The 19694-nt window shown below is 37.2% G+C and overlaps 1 protein-coding gene across 2 annotated transcripts in view; it reads right to left on the bottom strand.

The window, feature by feature from the left end:
• Positions 1–5916: 5916 nt before the first annotated feature.
• LOC101894533 (serine-rich adhesin for platelets) overlaps positions 5917–19694 on the bottom strand; it is a 199399-nt gene continuing 185621 nt past the window's right edge. The window contains exon 6 of one of the 2 annotated variants that reach the window (XM_059125926.1): positions 5917–11478. In XM_059125926.1, coding sequence (XP_058981909.1) covers positions 6188–11478 — 5291 coding nt within the window. In that variant the 3' untranslated portion in view covers positions 5917–6187. The remainder of the gene's footprint in view (positions 11479–19694) is intronic. The other variant, XM_005178445.4, reaches the window with a different exon arrangement.

The following is a 19694-nucleotide window of genomic DNA, read 5'->3' as shown; positions in this document are numbered from 1 at the left end:
ACTAATAATAATGCATAAGCTAGCAGAATTGTAATTCATATTACAGTATTCTATTTCTTAAATATTTATAACATTTTTTCATTTTTCTTTGCCTTTATTTTCAAACTTATATTCTATGAAAAAATGAATGTTTAATGTTTTTTATTGTTAATATTATAAATTCTTTTTGTTTGCTTATCCAAATAATTTTTTTCTTTTGTTTGCTATATTTAAAAGAATTTCAATATATGAGTATGAGTTGACTTTGTGGAGTATATTTATAGCATGTCTTCTAGGTATAGTTATTTTTTTTTCTTAATTTTTATTTATTATTAATAAATTTATGTTCTATCTACATATGAATATTTATATTTATATATGAGCATAAGATATAGCATATGGATTTCTTTTTAGTTTTAGTATTTTTTTTTTCGTTTAAATATTTTATCTAACATTCCTTTCCTTTATTTTTAATTATATTTAAGGGTTTACTGTGTCTGTGAGACTGTTTCGTCGAGTTATGTTTGGATATTTTCACAAATACACACATATCATAATAATAAGACATCACATCATGTTTGCCATATACATACACATAAATGTAGATGGATAGAAGGATAATAGTCACACATCCATCCATCTAACAAATATTCCAACAATGTCACAGTGTTTGTGCGTGTAAGTGTAAAAGTTCAACAGGGAGACTGTTGCTTCACATATTTATGTCTGAGGGCATGGTGTAACCATTCCCTGACATCATGATGCATTTGTCAATAGGTATTTGTGTGTCTCTGTGTGTGTTTGTGTTATCTTCCTTTTTCATTAAGTTCGTTCGTTTTACTTTGTTGTTTGATTTATATTATCATTTTTTTTTTTTTTGGAATGCTCTTAATTCGAAATATACAGTATGTTGTATTATATTGATTTTATGTGTATGACGTTCTGTGTAGGTGTGTGTGTGTGTGTTTGATTTGATTATATATTATTAAGAAATATTTATCTATAGATGTGTATGCGTGTGTTATATACGTGTATAAAACTCATTGTAGTTGCTAGACCACATTTATGTTTGATGTAATAATACCACACGTTCAGGGTTACTTCTTTTTAATGTTCATGGAAAGAATTTAAGCTTTTTTTGATATTATCTGCAAAAAAAAAAACACAAACAAAAAAAAACAAGGACAAAAGAATTTGTAAGCGGTGACACACACATACAAGTCTGCTTCTTTTCGAAAAAGTAAAAGTTATATTTCTTAAATGCATCAAAAAAACAATGTCTAGTGTGGGTGGGTGTGTGTAGTTTAATTTTGAATTGCATGCTTTATAGAGGGGAAACTTTGTAAAAAATCAACTCAATCACTGGTAATGATTTCAGAATATCTATTCACCCTTTCCGATTGTGGTATAACAAGGTCCCTAACTTATTAGGAAGTATTAGTTAAGCAATAATATTTTTTTTAAATATTTTTCAAAGTCCTTGGTTCGAAATTTCCTTTGTCAGTGATAACAACACCAAAGGCCCGATCACGCATTATGTTAGAGTCGTATGAAAATTGATATTTTCATATTTTATAGCATACTTTAAGGAGCCTCCAACAAATTTTGAGACGTCTCCAAATTGTAACTTTCTGAATATTGTTGAAACGGTATTTGAAATATGGTCGCCATTCATATATCTAGCTAGTATTTCAACACTTGGAACTATTAAAAAAAATGAAAAAAAAATATTTCAGAGAGGTGTTGTGGTTACCTTTCGATACCAAAATATCAATTGTCTGGCACCTCAATCGATACACAAATTCCCTGAAATAACTCTGTCAATGGAGGAGTGGTCCTTTTCGGATCAAAATTAAGTTTAAACTTCAAACTGGCAAAAAATATGAATATAAACGACTCGAAATTATGATCCTGCATTCAAACTTTGTTTGCCGAGTTCGGACACCTCAACCGATGCAACAAAGGAAGGTCGATCTTTAGCAAAAATTTTTCAACTTCAATTTTTGAACTTCAGTAACCATTAACTCTGTTAATGGCGGAAAAGATATTAATTTCCAGCAAATTCAGATCTATGTTGAAACCTACAACTTAAAGAGGTTTTTAGAATTCAAAACAGAAATTGAAATTTTATTAGGAAATTGAATTTTTGTTAGGAAATTGAAACTAAAATTTTATTAGGAACCTAATTAAAATTCAAAGTGTACGATTCAACCAAGTTGTATTTACAAGGTGACACGGTAAGGCCGGTTTTAGTCTTCTTTTAAAGCCTTAATTTATTTTTTATTAAACATTTGTAAAACAAATTTTAGTGCCTTCTATATTTTTGATGAATTTCTATTAAAGAATTCAAAAGAGAAGTTGATATTTTATTAGGAAACTGAAATTTTTTTAGGAAACGAATTAAAATCCAAGGTGTACCTTTGATCCAAGGTGTATTTACAAGGTAACACGGTAAGGCCGGCTATTGTATATTTTTGCTGTAAAAAATTATTTATTTTATTGAAATCTGTTTTTATTGATCTGTAAAACTTGTAAAACAATTTTTAGTGCCTTCTATATTTTTGATGAAGAATCACGCAGAAAAACTTTGGGCGGCAAGAGAAAACTAAGACCTGAACAAGCCTAAATTGTAATATAGATTGAACCAATAAATTGAAATTTTACTAGAAACGGAGTGGCGTATTTCTAAACCAATTAAATATTTGAATGTGGAGAACTGGGATTTGATCAATAAAATTGATGTTATTACTTCGAAAATTTTAGCCCTATATTATGGCTTAACTTTTAACTACAAATAATATGAACATTTTACTTTTACAAAGTATCTTGAATGTGCTTGGCATGAATTCAATACAGAAATCTTAGCAAAAAAAAAAAAACTTATTTAAAAAAATAAAAGATAATTAAAAAAAAACAATATGCGTAAAAACAAATTAAAGAAATAAATTAAAATACCACATTAAAAATTAAAAAAAAAAATACTTTGAAATAAAAATTATTGGCATGCTTAAAAGTTAACATAATTATATATAATGAAATGAAAATTAAATTATAATAATTAAAAATAAACACAATACAAAATCATATAAATAATGTAAAAAATAAAATACTTAACAAAAAATACTCAACTGAAAATATACATTAAATAATTTATAAAAAATATTAATATTTAAATTAATATTATAAAAAAATATTATATTGACTTCGTCCATTGACATTCACATCTTTGCGAATGCTTTCCTTTAGATATTTTAATTCAACATTTCACTACCACCAATTTTGGTCTGGTGATTCCTTCAATGAATGAATACATATTCCTGAAAGTGATACCGAATGGTACCGTCGCAACGATTGGCTTAATTGAGATATACTACGATTCTGCTCTGTGTTAACATTGTTCGCCATAAAATATTTCTTGGGATGAAAGTAGAAGAATATAATTCAAAATTGAAAACGGTTGCCTGTTGTTATAGGGTTCATCTATTAAGACGACCCCATTTACTCCAAAAAATTCTTGGGATGAAATTGAATAGATGTTCAAGAATAGAATTTGAAATCAATTCTGATTCTTCTCTCTTTTAAGGTATCTCCATTTGCTATAGATACTTTTTTTTTTTTTTTTTGAAAAAATTGGGTTTATATTTATAATGGGTGCTCTAATCGAATATACTTATCTGATTTTATAGAATATCTATTTTTTTAGGAGGAGCTATTCCACAGCGGTTGTAAAGAGTATGTCATCAAATGTCGTTATAAATTGTTGTTGTTTTCTTTAAGAAACGTTTTCAGAATTCCAAATTCCCATTTAAAAAAATCCGCCTGATAGGGTTGCCCGGGCTGGAGGAGAACCTACTCTGTATGTTTTGGCCATGTATACAGACGTTTCCAAGTTGGATAAGGGTACCGGTGCTGGCGTTATATGCCATAACACAATCATGAAACACTCATCTAAGCTTAATGACTTTTGCAGTGTTTTCCCGGCGGAGATTCTTGCACTTAAAAAGGCAGCCGAAATGGTCAAAGAACTCTGCCATAGCATAACAGGGCCAGTGACTACATAAATTCCGATAGTCAATCGGATCGCAAAGCTATCAAGTCAAGTGCCATTAAATCGAGAACAGCTCTTGACTGTAAGAAATCTCTCCTTGAAAAACGAGGGCTCATTAAGCTTTGTTGGGTACCAGCAACATAATAGGAACTGAAGAGGATGTTGTATTAGCTCGAGGCTACCACAAATAAGCAATTACGTTGGCAGCTTCAAAATATCTCTCATCGAAGATGCTGGAAGGAGATGGCACTTGGAAACCGGTTGCAGGCTATCTAAATCCATCTAACCCGTAACCTCGAGGAGAAGAACAAGCTCCCTTCTATCACTAAGTAGGTTTGATCTAAGAATCGTGGTGGGCATACTGACTGGTCACTGCAGCATCACTGCATATCTGACCTCATGTTGGGACAACAGTGTTCCTGACTACTGTGACTATGAAGAAGAGATAAAGATGTTTGAACTTCTAATTTGCCCATGTCCCATGTCTGTTCGGCAGGTGGGAAGTGGAAACTCAAACGTTCTATCTCTTTATAATTTACAAGTTTGCCAACGCCATCCCCTGGCAGGGAAACCACCTACCTACACCCCTTTCAATAAATCTGTTTCTTCTTCTTTTCTCTTCTATATCTCTCCTATTCCCAAAATGTTTATTTCTCCCTAGGCTGAACCCAACCGACCAAAAGTATCCAAGTGAAGTAGTTGCGAAGCCAAAATAAAACAAAAACAAAAACAAATAAATAAAAATTGTCCAATTGAAAATACTGCAGAATTCAAAGGTTTCAAAAATGTACATCCTCTTTCATTTATATTGCATTCCGATTTGTGCATCTGAGGTAAAAGGAGGGGAGGACCGATATTGCCAATCTCCGAACTCGATGTGAATTTGATAATAATATTATTATTCACGAAGTTTGAACGAAATCGGAAACTTCCCAAGAGAGCAAATGTGCGCACCAGCCAGTCGGACAGATCCCAGATGTCCTGAAACGAATTTCTTCCAAGAGACCTAGAATCTAAAACCATAGTTTCGATAAGGCACATTTTGGCCGTATAAAATGATACATTGCCTCTGCAGCTATAAGGTTGAGGGTATAAAAACATATTTTTACCGATATTGCCAATCTCCGAACTCGATCTGAATTTAATAAAAAATATTATTATTCACGAAGTTCGAACGAAATCGAATACTTCCCAAGAGAGTTAATATGCGCACCTGCCAGTCAGACAGATCCCAGATGTCCGGAAACGAATTTCTTCCAAGAGACCTAGGATCTAAAACCGTCATTTCGATGAGGCACATTTTGGCCGTATAAAATGGTATATTGCCTCTGTAGCTATAAGGCTGAGGGTATAAAAACGTATTTTGATAGAATGATTGGAAGTCGGAAGGACCTGACCTGTTCATATCGATTTTAATATCTCAATATTGATTTTAAAACCGAAAAAAGTTGCAATTGAATTTGGCTCCTAAAAGTATGCAAGCAAATGACACAGATTATTACATCAAATGTGATCAAATATATTTCTGCGAGCCTTGAGTGTATTTGAAATCAGTTAGATTTCGCAAGAATTTCTACTTTTTTTTTAAATATTTCTTGAAGCAATTAGGCCTCATTAACCCAAATGAAACGGTATTTGTTTCTCAGTTTCGTTTTGGAAAGTCTTGAGCTTGGTCTCTGAAATTTTATAATTCAAACGGTAGGCAGTTGGAACCGTTTCTTATTAGTTCAATTACAAGAAATGAACTGATGAGACCCGATGTTTCAAACTTCTGATACCACTAAGCTGGAAGTTCTACTGTCTTAAAATAGTTCATTAAATAATTTAGTATAGACTCATTAACCCTTTTATGGCAAATGAATGTCAAAGTGTATTATTTTCTATTTTGAAAAATCTTGCGCTAACCCTATTGAAAAATTTTCAATTCTAACTCCAAGCAAACCGCAACCGTTTCTCTTTGGAAAACAACAAAATTTCCTCAGCATCCCTTCCTCATGTCAAATAAAATGTAATTACTATTTATAATGCGTTACACACAAACACATCTAAATGACATACGCCTGTATGTGTGTGTGTATATACCGCTTCTTTTGTGAGACCATCCATATCTGTAATTATTTTACACACCATCCAACTGCTGTTCCACATCTCTACTTCTAATTAAACCGCAAAATCACCTTCACCCCAGGACATTTTATAATCATCGATATTAAATAAATCAAAGATATCCGTTGTCGAGGTTCCGCCGCCAAATGCATCATTGGCATTGGTGGTGTTGGTGTCACTGTGGGATGATAGCATGTCACTGCAACCGCTATTGGCCAAAATATTGTTGCTATTACTAAGGCTGCCATTGCTGCTGGTGGTGCTGGTGGCTGTATTGGAATTGTTGCAAATGGACATTTGTTCATGACACTGTTGCTGGTGCTGCGGCTGGGTTCCCGAGGAGCTTAAAGATGCTTGTAGACCACAATTTCCTATTGCCGGCGTCGTCGACGAAGATGTTGACAATGACCTGGATGAGTGTGGTGGCGGTGGTGTTACATTGCCATTCATACCAAATGGATGTGGTGGTGTATTAATATTCGAATCCGGCGATAAGGCTGAGAAATTAAAACCACTCAATGGATTATCAAAGTCATCACAATCCATGGGTGTGGCATCTGTGGTGTTATGGTGCATGCCACCAGTGTTGTTGTTGTTGTTTACAATATTATGCAGATGATGTTGTTCATGCTGTTGCTGCTCTCCTGAATGGTGATGCTGATGATGATGCTGCTCCGCCAAATGTCTTACAAATGTATCGGCATCGAAATCATCAAGGACATTTTGTACATCCCTGTTGGCCGATGATGTCATGGATGTCGTCGTAGAGTGCATATGATTCGGATTCCCCTCCAAATTGAGGCCATTGTGATTTTGCATTATCTCCTCTATGGATGGCTGTAGACTGGGATTCATGTCACGTCGTAAGCTATTTAAAATATTTAATTTCTCATTGGAATGCTGTTGCTGTTGATGGTGGTGGTTGTGGTGGTGATTGTGGTCAGGGTGATTGGCGTTGATTGATTGGCCATGGGTCGCCTGCTGTTGCATGTTCACTGCACTGTTACTGTTGGCACATTTGAGTAACGAGTCTTGAAAGTTGGTGTTCGTGTCCTCACCAATGTCCATCTCCAATTGCTGGGACATTAATTCCAATAATTCAAATTCATCGAAATGATTTAGTTTGGCCTCCTCCTCGTCGTTGGTGTGCAGGGAGGATGTTGCTCGTTGCTCATCCAGACACGTTTTGCTTAACATATCATGATGTGTGGGCGATGACTGATGATGGATGCATGGGTTGGTATTGGTCTGTTGCTGCTGTAAATTATGATGATGACTCTCCAGGAAGATATCCAATGTCTTGGAAACACTCTCAGCATCGATGTGACAATCTGGTTGTATGGGTGAGGTCATATCAATATTTTCAATAAAATTACTGTTATTATTATTATTATTGTTGTTACTGTTGTTGTTGCCATTGTTGCTAGCCGAGTTGTTGTTATCCTCGGTGGTCACACTTGAGGATGAGGACTTGGTATAAAAGTCAAAAATAGAATTGGTCTCATTTGCATTTGTATTGAGGGCGTTGCCAATGCTTTTGTTGTTGTTGTTGCTGTTATTGTTATTATTGTTATTTTGCTGGGAATCTGCACAATCCATTGCCATTGGTTTCATGCCACTATCCAATGTCAATTGCTCGCCTTTGTCATTTCCATTTCCCCCGGCCACAACCACCATTGGTTCCTGCACGGCCAGCTTATCATCCTTAACGCCATCAATGTTAATAGTTTCCTGTTTGATACTATCTTTATTGTCTACTCCTGTTCCGGTGGAGAACATTAGACTTTCATTGAATTCATGCATCAAGGCATTGCCACCACCTGGTGTCATGGGCATACTTGTTGTTGGCGTTATTGGCTCTACTACCAAAGAATTATCTGCGCCGCCAGCTCCGTCGCTGCTTTGTTTGAAAAATATGTCCAAAACATCGGCAAGTTTTTCCGATTTGATGGGGGCCTTTAGGGGCTTTTGATCGCCTTGAGTGGTGGCCAAGGGACTTAGGGTTATTTGATTGATGGTAGATTGGCTGGGCTCTTCTTTGATTTTCATTAAGGAGGGATTTATTGAATTCTGTTGTTGTTGCTGCTGTTGTTGTTGTTGTTGTTTCGCTTTTAATTGTTTGGTGGCTTCCTCGTATTGTGGCGGTGGAGGAGGAGGTGGTGGTGGTGGCTGTAAATTTTGTGGCTTGATGTCCAAATGTATAATCTGTTGCTGCTGCTGGACATTCGAAGACCCAGCCTGTGGTTGTTGTTGTGGCTGCTGCTGGCGTATTTGCATTTTCTGCAATTGTTGTGGGGTTATAACCGGCTTGGTTTCCATCATTGATTGCATGCCAGCCGCCACGGCCGCTCCACCACCTGTATTTATTGGAAACACAATACTGGGCAGTGAATTTGTACGCTGATGTCCATTTATCAATTTCTTGGTGGCTGGCGAGGCATTGGCCAAACTGATATTGCCAATGGTATGGGCGGTCATGTGCTGATCATTGAGTCCGACCAAAAATATGGTCTGATTACATTCGTTCCACACCAAACCCAAATTATTGTGGGTCTTTGTTAGCGGCAATTGATTGGCCGCAACAAGAGTGGCCGTGGCCGTGGAGGGCGCAGCCGAGTTCAGCGGAGCCGCCTTGATGAGATGCGTTGTGTTCTGTTGATTTTTCATTTTCATATTTGTCATCGACTTGTTGTCGTCCAATTTCGTGGGCACAGCCGTTGTGGTAATGGTCGTCGATCCGGTTGGAATGAGTACAGTTTGTGTCTTTTGTGTGAGAAGGCGTAATTGAGCTTGGGCCTGGGCTTGGGCCAATGCCTGGGCCTGAACTTGAGCCAAAACCTGAGCTTGAGCCTGTGCTTGGGCCTGAGCCTGGGCTTGAGCCTGAGCAGCGGCTGCTGCCGCCGCGGCAGCCTGCTTTTGTTTCTGAATCTTTGCCTCCAGCTGCTGCTTGACCACCATTTTTTGGGTCATTACGGGAGCAGTCACCGTGGTGCTGTTGCCAATGTTTGTTGTATTTGTTGTTGTAGTTGACTTTTTATTGCCCACCAATGGTGCTGGCATCGGCACTGGCTTTATGGTGGCCGGTGAGGCTTTTACTGTGACCTTGGCCGGCACAACACTCTCTTTTAGATGTGGCTGGATTACGGCCAATGTTTGTGGTGCTGTCATGGTCTGCTGCGTTGGCTGTTTGGTCGCGGAGGTGGTGGTGGTAATCAAGGTTATTTGCTGAGTGGGCAGAGTATTTACCACCTGTGCAGAGACCGCTTGTTGCTGGAACGTGGGTTGTAATAGCTTTTGTTGTACTAGCTGTTGTTGCTGCTGCTGCTGTTGTTGTAACTGTTGTTGCTGTTGTTGTTTTTGCCGTATTTCCAGCAACTCCTGCTGGGATCTTTGCAATTGTCTCTGCAGCTCATCGATTTTACGTTGCTGTTCTCTCAATAGCTCCTCATTGCTGAGTATAATGGTGGCCGTTTGTGGCTGTGGCTGGACAATGGTCTGCAAGGCAACCGGTTTGGGTGAATCCACCTGTTGCACCACATCCATTTGTTCCTGCTCCAGCTGGGGTGGTTTATCTGTTGTGGTGGATGAGGGTTTTGGTGAATTATGTTCCGTTTGATCCATGGCATCACCAGCCGAGGTGCCAGAGTTTTGGCCGGCCACACTGCTATCAGCAGATCCCGTGGCCATGGGTGTGGCGGATTGGGAATCTAGTGGTTCCAATGGCAAATATGGTTTCAAACGTTCAATCAACTGGGGTTTGGGTCCCGAAACGGGAAGATTGCGTTTCTTCAAATGCATTTTTAAATCGCAAACTTTCATTTTTTCAAGTTTTGTGAAATCTGTGATTGTAGCAGTTGTTGTTGATGAGCACAGCTCAGCATTGCTTGTGGCTGGACTCGCCGGTATGGAAGAACCCACTGAGGGGGCGGGTGAGGGAAGCGGTGGTGGTCGGGGTGCTGTAACAATGGAAATGGTGTTGTTGGCGGATTGCATTGGCACTTCAACTTGCATGGGAGTGGGCGTGTTATGGCCACTACTGATATTGGTAACGGTGACCCCAGCTGGCATTGATGATCCGGTGGATGATGTCAATGTTAATGTTCCAGTTGTATTTGTCATGGCATTTGATTTGCCAACATTATTGGAACCTGCTGCCGAGCTCGAGGCTGCAGTATTGCTCGTGGCCGTGGTACTTGTTGTGGGTATTATGGCCTGATTTTTATTCAATGTCTCCAGGAATTTCAGTAGACAGTTTTGCTGTTCCAACATCAGCTGATATGATGTCTCTTCGGTGCTACTGCTGCTGGTCGCCTCCGAGGTTAGCTTATGGGCCGCACTGGGTGGCCCCTTATATTCATGGAATTTTATGGTTCTGGCTTTGGAAACGGGTTTCGATTTGGATTTTTTACGATTTTTATCCTTTCCGGGAGCATCAGATTTGGCAATTTGCAAGGCGGGAGATTGGGCCAATGGTCTCGGGGTGAGGCTCAAAGGTGGCGAGGCAATCGAAGACAATGGACTGAGAGTGGATGTGGAAGATGCCAATGATCCCGGCGAGGAGACCATGGGGATGTAGTGATTATTGGTGGCTGTTCCTGTCACCGATTGGCAAAGCTCTTCGAAAAGATTTGAGGTCTCCTGTTTGACGGTAATACCCGCATTGTTATTGTTGTTTGATGGTAAGGGTGGAGGTGGTGGCGGAGGTATGTAATTAAGTTTAGTGGTATTACCAATTTTATTCTGTACCAGAGAGGGTCCAGCCGAGGTAACTGTAACCTGGCCCCCACTTGTTGGTATGGTCAGGGCCACCGTAACAATTCCCGCCGAGGCTGCAGCCGCCTGTAGAACATCACTGCCAGCCGCTTGACTAGTAGCACTGCTGGCAACAGTGCCCACCACACCCTCAGCTCCCTCCAAACGTGGTGGAGTCTGGCGGGTATCACTTTCCGATGACTGGGAATCATCATCGTAGGTAACATAACTATTGGGATGTTGTGGCCGTGTTAGTAACCCCTCACTGGTTGCCTTAAAGGTGACCAAACCCTCTTTGACAATTTTCTCAATGGGCTTTTCGGTGTGTAGAATATTCTTTTTGATCAATTCCAGTGGCCCGGGGCGATGTTGTATCTGGGAATTTAATTGATCTGCCAGGCGGGCCTTTTTAAGCATACGCTGTTTTTCCGCCAGACTGGGATCGATATGGCATTCATCCTCCTCGAGAATGTGGCGACGTTCTAGGTCTTCACGATTGGGTCTCTGTTGGATTTTGGCCTTTAGTAAGTCACTTGTTTTGGCACGCTCCAATTGTTTGCATTGTTCATGGATAGCGGGAGAAGTTTTCAAAGCTGTAAAACAAACAGAAAAATGAGATGAGAACAAAAAATGCAAAGAATTACAGAAAGAAGTAAAATATTTAAATGTTATGCAGAATAAAGAAAAAAAAACAGAACGGGGGACATTTCAAAAGGAAAGTTGTCAACGTTTGTTTTATTTTTTATTTCTACATCAAAACGAGGAGAAAAAATATGCTTTGTTTTAGCACCACTTTCCGCCCTGTCTAAAAGTGAGATTTGGCCATGTATAGAAAAGGGAGAGAGAGTGAGAGGGGAGAAAGGAAACCACTCTTAAGCTCCTTTTGACGTCGTCCTCGTCAATTTTTATGTTTACACAAAGATTGCTTTTCAAATATTCAAATTCACCGCTGACGAAAAGTATTAGCAGTATTCCGCTAACATAACAATTATTTCAAAAAGCCTAAAAATGGAATGGATAGGGGGTAGGAAAAGGAGCACAGTGGGCCAATAATGCCAAAATGGTAAGAGAAATTTAAAAATTGTTTCTTTACAATTTCACTGGCAAGAGAATTTATTGTCTACTTTTAAAGAGCCAACAAAATGATGACCAAAGCCAAGATTCCTTCAAAGCAATTGGGACATATTTGTAGCATACTTTTAGGCTTATTTTGAGTAGTCAATTGTAAGGCAGTGAATAAAATGTATATGTCTATGACTGAACCAATGATTCATCAACGTCCAGACAAAACGGCTAAAGATAGAATCTTGAAATTCGAGGTGAGACTCGCCCTTAGTTCGAAGGTGTCATATAAGACTGGGTTTTACGAAATTCGCAGTAGAACGGTACGAAAAGCACTTAAAGTATTTGACGAACCAGTAGAGCTAGAACTCCTAAATTTGGAATGAGGGTCACTGATAGAGTGAACGATGGATATACCAAGGTGTTTTGGAAATTCGTACTATAAGTGTAAGAAAAGTACTAAAATGTACTACATTTGGAACCATTTCGTATGATATAAACGGCTAAGAACTTCAAATTTGGAATGGAAAACAAGTTTGAGGTCTAGGGTCGATGTAAGGAAGTAATTTTGGGAATGTAATGATTCATCAACGGCCAGACGAAACGGCTGAAGCTAGAATCATGACATTTTACGTGAGGGTCACTCTCGGTTCGAAGGTGTCAGAGAAGGCTGAGTTTTCGGGAATTCGCAGTAGAACGGTACGAAAAGTTCTAAAAGTATTTAAAGAAACTAGAACTCTTAATGAAGTGTATGATGGGTATACCAAAGGTTTTTTGAAAATTCGCACCATAAATGAACGAAAAGTACTAAAATGTACTACAATTGGTACATATTTCGTATCATGTGAAGGGTTAGAGCTAAACACTTGAAATTTGAAATGTGGAACAAGGTTGAGGAGTAGGGTCGATTAATTTTTTCGTGAGGTCACTCTTGATCCGAAGGTATCAGACAAGGTCGGGCTTTTGGAAATTTGTAGTAGAACGATACAAAAAGTACTAAAAGTATTTGACGGATCAGTATATCGGAAGGAGGGTGAATAATAGATGTACCATAGGGCTTTATAAAAGCTTGCACCATAAATGTACGAAAAGTACGAAAATGTACTACATTTGGTACATATTTCGTATCATGTGATGGTACTCGGTTAGAGGTAAAAACTCGAAATAAGTAATGAAAATCAAGGTCGAGGAGTAGGATCGATGTAAGGAGATAGGAAATGTGTACTCATGTATATGAAAAGTACTAACGGGTACTAAATTTGGTACAATTTTGAATTTGAAGAAACGGATAGAAGAAATCCCGAAATTTAAAATTAATATTAAAGGCGAGTGTAGGACTGGGATATGGAGGAAAATTTCGAAATTTGTACTTATGTGCACGAGAAGTACTAAATGGTACTACATCTGGTGCAATGTAGATTTGGGTAAACCGATAGACCTGGAATACTAAAATTTGGAAATAGGCATTCTATTGGATCTATTGGATTTTTTGATGTAAATAATAGTAGCACAAATTTGTACATATGTGTACCAAATGGTACTAAATTTGGTACAATTTGAATTTGCAGGAACCAATAGAGCTGCTATCCTGAAATTTTAAAATTAGATTACTATAGCACTGTGGGACTGAGGTATGTAGGTAATTTTGGATATTTGTACTTATGTGTACTAAAAGGTGCTATATTTGGTACAATTTTGATTTAAGTGAACTCATAGAGTTGGACTACTGAAATTTGAAAATAAGATTACTGCCGGAGTGTAGGATTGGGATATGGAGGTAGTTTTGGAAATGTGTACTTATGTGTACTAAATGGTACTAAATTTGGTACAATTTAAATTTTGGGAGGAACGACAGCATTAGAATCCTGAAATTTAGAAATAATATTGCAGTCTGAGTGTAGGATTTGGGATATTAGAGATAGTTTTGGGAAATTAGTACTCATGGGTACTAAATGTTACTAAATTAGGTACAATTTGGATTTGGGTGAACCGATAGGGGTAGAACTCTGAAATTCGAAAATGGGGTTACTGTGGGAGTGTAGGATCGGGGTATGAGGAAAACTTTGGAAATTCGTATTTATGTGTACTAAATGGTACTAAATTTGGTACAAATTGCAATTGTGGTGAACCGAAGAGTTGGAATTCTAAAATTTGGAAACAAGATTTCTAAGGGATTGTATCATTGGTGCATTGAGGTAGTTTTGTAAATTTAGATTATGGGATTAGGGTATATAGGAAGTTTTGGAAATTCGCACTTATGTGTACTAAATTTTGGTACAATTTGGATTTGTGTGGACCGATTTAGCTGGAATCTCGAAATTTGATTTTAAGATCACTCTTGGTATCTGTGGTTAAGATATGGAGGTGATTGTGGGAATGTGTACTATAATTGTTGGAAAAGTACTAAATGGTACTAAATTGGATTTTGGGTGAAGGAATAGTGGGGAAATCCCGCAATTTGATATTGAAGCCTCTGTTGGTATCTGGAACTGAGAGGTGGAAGTGATATTGGAAATATGTACCACAACTATTCGTATGGAGGTGGTGTTGGAAATGTGTGCTATAATTATTCGAAAACTACTAAGTGGTGCTAAATTTTGGTATTGGGTGAAGGGATACAGCCAAAAGCGTTAAATTTTATATTGCGATAATTGTTACTGTCTAGGTTTGAGATATGGAATGGTTCAGCAAATAAGAACCAAAATGATTCGAAAAGTACTAAATGGTACTAAATTGAATATTGGGTGAAGGGATAGAGCTATAATCTCAAAATTTGATATTGAGGTCTCTTTTGGTATCTGGTGGTGGTTTTGGAAATCGGGACTAAATGATACAAAATTAGGATCATTGTTGGTGTCCAAGGTGGAGAGATGTAGATTGAACGCTTTAGAAACTCTATTATGGTTTTGATTAACAAACCGACTACTCTCAAATCAACTTGAAATTTTCCACAACCCAGACTGGTAATTTGACAGGGAAATTATGAGAAAAATAATAAGTAAATTCGGAAAAGGGCTAAATTTTTTGAAAATAGAAAATATATTTTTTGGAGCACTTTATGCCTAAAACGAAATCGTGTGTTCCTTTCAGGCCTCAACCCGAAAAAAGTCCAACTAAAAATGATCAACAAATTAGAAAATATATTGAAATTTGTCCTTTAGAATTCTTCTATCTATAGAAGTACTAAATGTGGTCTTCAGGCGTTAGAAGTTTACTTGGCCGCTCATCCTTCCACTGAATTATATTCCTATCATAAAGTATAAGAATTTTCCCAAGTACTGGAAATAATCTTTCACTCGTTATGATTTCAAATCAAAAATCATTTTCCCTCTCCCACTGTGCAGGACACGAAGACCACCCACCACCTCTTCCCCTCTTCGCAAATTTGTTCATGTAGATTACTATTGTTTCCTTTTTTGACAGTGCCATGTCAAACGTTGATTAAATTGGTGGCAATGGCAGTTATGATGGTGGTGTTGGTGTATCGCAGCCTCTTTTACCCGGCAAATTGTCAGCGTTTAAATTCCACAAAGAACAGCTAAACGGGGATATTCAATGGATTGATGATTGGTTGGATGGATGGATGGTTGGTTAGATGTTGGGTTCTTTGGATGCGGCTTCTTTTACTATTGTAATTTTCTCGCTTTAACTGTGCGTTTGCATAAATTTGTATGTATTTTTTTATTATATTGCTTTGTAAAATGTTTTGCATAATCGAAAGATAAGGGGGGAGGCTGGCTCTCCTGTGTGTATTTTGTGTGTGTGTGTGTTAAATCAGAATATTTTTAAAAAAGAATTTAATAACAATAATATTTCATATATGAGGTAGTGCATAGAAATCGCGTTTTTCGTTGGAATAAAATGATAACTTTTTTTGGGCAAATGGGATGAAAAAGGATGAATCGGATAAAAACCGATTTAAAATCCGGTTTTAAGAAACTGATGAACCTTGCGTGTAGTTATTTGAAAGCTAATGAATCTGTCAATCACATGAAATTAATTTGGTTAGAGTTATATGTAATATGATAGAGTCATATGTAATTCTTTACAACTATTATTACGCGTCCAACTACAAAACTAAAGGTCGATAGTTCGAAATTCCGTGACAGAATTATGTTCGTTGCGGTGACTGAGAGCAAGGTGTGCCCAAAAATTAACCGTTTCCGGGGAGTGAAACAAAAAAATAAACGTTTTTTTGAACCATTTTTAAAAATGAAGGCTAGTTTACACCTTATGTTAGAGTCATATGTAAAGTGAGTTCTTCATATTTAGTATTTTCATTATAGCATAATTTTAGGCGCTCTCCCCAATTTTCAAATGAAAGTCGTCATTCCTACCTTAAGCATTTTTGGGGGATGTAAGATAAGGGCTAGATCTGTTGTTAGTAAAAATACTGAAATGTGGGAACTTATTACATTTTTCATTTCGTTTGCATCACCTCGAAATATTCATCGGAGACCACAAGAGAATAAAATTAAACAGCGATTTATAGACCGCCAGTCTGTTGATATCACGATAGAGTCCACATTATTAAATCTAGAACTTTGAGATTTGCCACAAAGTTTTATATCATATTCAAGCAGAATGATATAGAAAATAGGCTATATTGGTCCACGTTTAGGTATCTCCCGAACTTGTTTTTTTTTTTGAAGGTTTCTGCCAAAATTTTCAAGCAAATCAGCTGAAACTTGACATTCGGAGTTCTTGGTAGGTCCGTTCTCTACTTGCAAATATTGTTCGCTACAGGTCCACTAATTGGTATAGCTCCCATATAACCGTATTCCCAATTTTCGGTTTTTTTAAGGATTTTGCTACAATTTCCAACCAAATCAACATGAACTTCACATTTAAGGTTCTTGGTAGGTCTGTTCTCTTCCTGCAAAAAATATTCGACACACGTCCAATAATTGGTATAGCCCCCATATAACCTCCCGATATTTGGTACTTTTGAGGTTTCTGCCACAATTTCTAAACAAATAAAATGAAATTTGACATTTAGGGTTCTTGAAAGGTCTGCTCTTTCTCTGCATAAAATGTACGATTCAGGTCCATAATTTAGTATAGCCCCCACATATCAATACCTCCCGATTTTCGATATTATGAAGGATTCTTCACAATCTTTAAACAAATCAGATGAAACTTGACGTTTGGGTTCTTGAAAGGTCTATTATTTCTTTGCCAAAAATATTCGATTCAGGTCCACTAATTGGTATAGTCCCCATATACCCATGGCATAGTCCCCATATAGTACCTCCAGATTTTCTGTGTTTTTATGGTTTCTGCCACAATTTCCAACCAAATCAGCTGAAACTTTACATTTAGGGTTCCTGAAAGGTCTGCTCTTTCTCTGCAAAAAATGTTCGATTCAGGCCCATTAATTTGTATATCCCTCCACAATGGTACCAACATCCTGATTTTCGGTATTTCGAAGGATACTACCCTTTTTTTTAAACATTTGGGGTTCTTGACAGTTATGTTCTTTCCGAGCAAAAAATGTTCGCTACAGATCTACTAATTGGTGTAGCCCTCATGTAACTCCCGATTTTTGGTATTTTCAAGGTTTCTGCCACAATTTCTAATCTAATCAAATGAAACTTGTCGTTTGTTGTTCCTGGTGGGTCTGTTCTTACTTCCAAAAATATTCGCTACTGATCCACAGATTCGTGTAGCCCCCATATAACGATACCTCTACATTTTCGGTGTTTTTGAGATTTCTACCACAATTTCCAACCAAATTAGATAAAACTTGGCAATTGGGGTTCTCGGTAGGCCCCTTTCTATCCTTGCAGAAAAAAGATCAATTCAGGTCCACTAATTGGTAAATCCCATAAATAACGGGCTTGACCTTTTTCATATTTTGGTGAAAAAAAAATCCCATGGAATATCCCATATGTTTTAAATATTGCTTTATACATGCCGAAATTTGACATATTATTAATGTTTGCGGTAAAGGCAAGAGTTTGACATCTGTATTCTTCGTGGCGAAAGTAATACGACAACCCAAAAAAAAAAAAGACAAGAAAAATACTTCGGATCTTATGATGTACTTTTATGTATTTTTATTATATCCCTGAGTTATTTCCAATAACACGGGTCATACGAACTGGGGAGGAGGAGGAAAAGGAGAGAGAGCCCAAGAACACATCAAAATATCGATACATATTTCGGTTGTTGTAGCTGTTTTGTGTTGCAAATTTTTGAGTATTGATAGAACAATAACCCTTCTCAAGGAATGAAGGTAAACTAAAATCGTTCGGCAAGACAAGAAAAAAAAAATGACGGTGGTGGGCGCGTTCTGAGCCCTTGTGACATTGTCAAAGGCATGTCAGCCGAAAAATGAAACGAATTTAATTAAATTCGCCAAGTTTTTTCATTCTTCTTCAACAGTTTTCTCAGAAACATTTCAATATCATCAATCTTCACCAGGATGGGGGGAGTGAAAAACTTGTCATATCTCGAACATGTTAAATCTATAAATTATACATGGGATGAAACACTTTGTTGTTGGTGTATGACATGTTAAATAAGGACAAGTATTGAAAATAGGTCTATGCAAAAAATATTTGAAGAGTTTATGTTTTTTACAATTCAATATTTATCTAGTTCAATATTTATTTAGTACTCGTTTTGAGATTTTGAAAACTAATGAAAATCTTAAAAAGCCAAATAAATTCCAAATGAAGGTGTTGGTTTTTGGGTCAGTAGAACCAAACTTCTAACCTGAACCAAAAGAGTAAAGTAATTGACTGACTATCTGACAGACTAAACGATTCATCAACGCCGAGACGAAACGGCTGAAGCTAGAATCTTGATATTGGGGGTTGAAGGTCACTCTTTGTCCGAAGTTGTCCTTACCTGACAACGGGTTTAAGAAAATTCGTAGTAGAACGGTACGAAAAGTCGTAAAAGTATTTGACGAACCAGTAGAGCTAGAATTCTCAAATTTGGAATCAGGATCACTGATGGAACATATGATGAATGCAAAGGGTTTTTGGAAATTCCCACTACAAGTCAACGAAAAGTACAAAAATGTACTCTATTTAGTATATTTAGTACCATTTCGTATAATGTGAAAGGTTAGAGCTAAAAACTTGAAGTAGGAATGGGAACCAATGTTGAGGAGTAAGGAGGTCATTTGGGAAGTATCTACTTCTGCATACAATAAGTACTAAACGATAAAAAAGTAGGTACAAAATGAATTTGGAGGAACGGATGGAGCTGAATTTGAATTTAACATTGCTGCCAGAGATTAGGATTGGGATATGGAGGTAGTTTTCGAAATCTGTACTTATGGGCATGGGAAGGGAAATAAAATGGTAACAAATTTGGTGCAATTACTATTTGAGTGAACCGAAAGAGCTGGAATGCTGAAATTGTAGGTAGTTCAGGTATGTAAGTAGTTTTGAAAATTCGTACTTAAATGTACAAAATTTTACTAAATTTAGTACAATTTAAATTTTAGGGGCGCCTATAGAGTTGGAATCTTGAAATTTGGCAATAAGAGTACTATTGCATTGTATGATTGAGGTATGTAGGATGTTTTCGAAAATCGTACTTATGTGGTACTAAATTTGGTACAATTTAAATTTCAGAGGGACTGATAGAGCTGGAATCCTGATTTGGGAAATAAAATTAACATTGGATTTTATGAGAATCTGTACTTATGCGCACGAAAAGTACTAAATGGTACTAAATTTGGTACAATTTAAAATTTGGGAGAACGGGCAGAGTTGGTATCATGAATTTT

The sequence above is a fragment of the Musca domestica genome, unplaced genomic scaffold (genome assembly GCF_030504385.1).
Source record: "Musca domestica strain aabys unplaced genomic scaffold, Musca_domestica.polishedcontigs.V.1.1 36, whole genome shotgun sequence".
Lineage (NCBI taxonomy): Eukaryota > Metazoa > Arthropoda > Insecta > Diptera > Muscidae > Musca > Musca domestica.
Note: the sequence above shows the minus strand (reverse complement) of the source record. Positions and strands in the feature narration are given on the sequence as shown.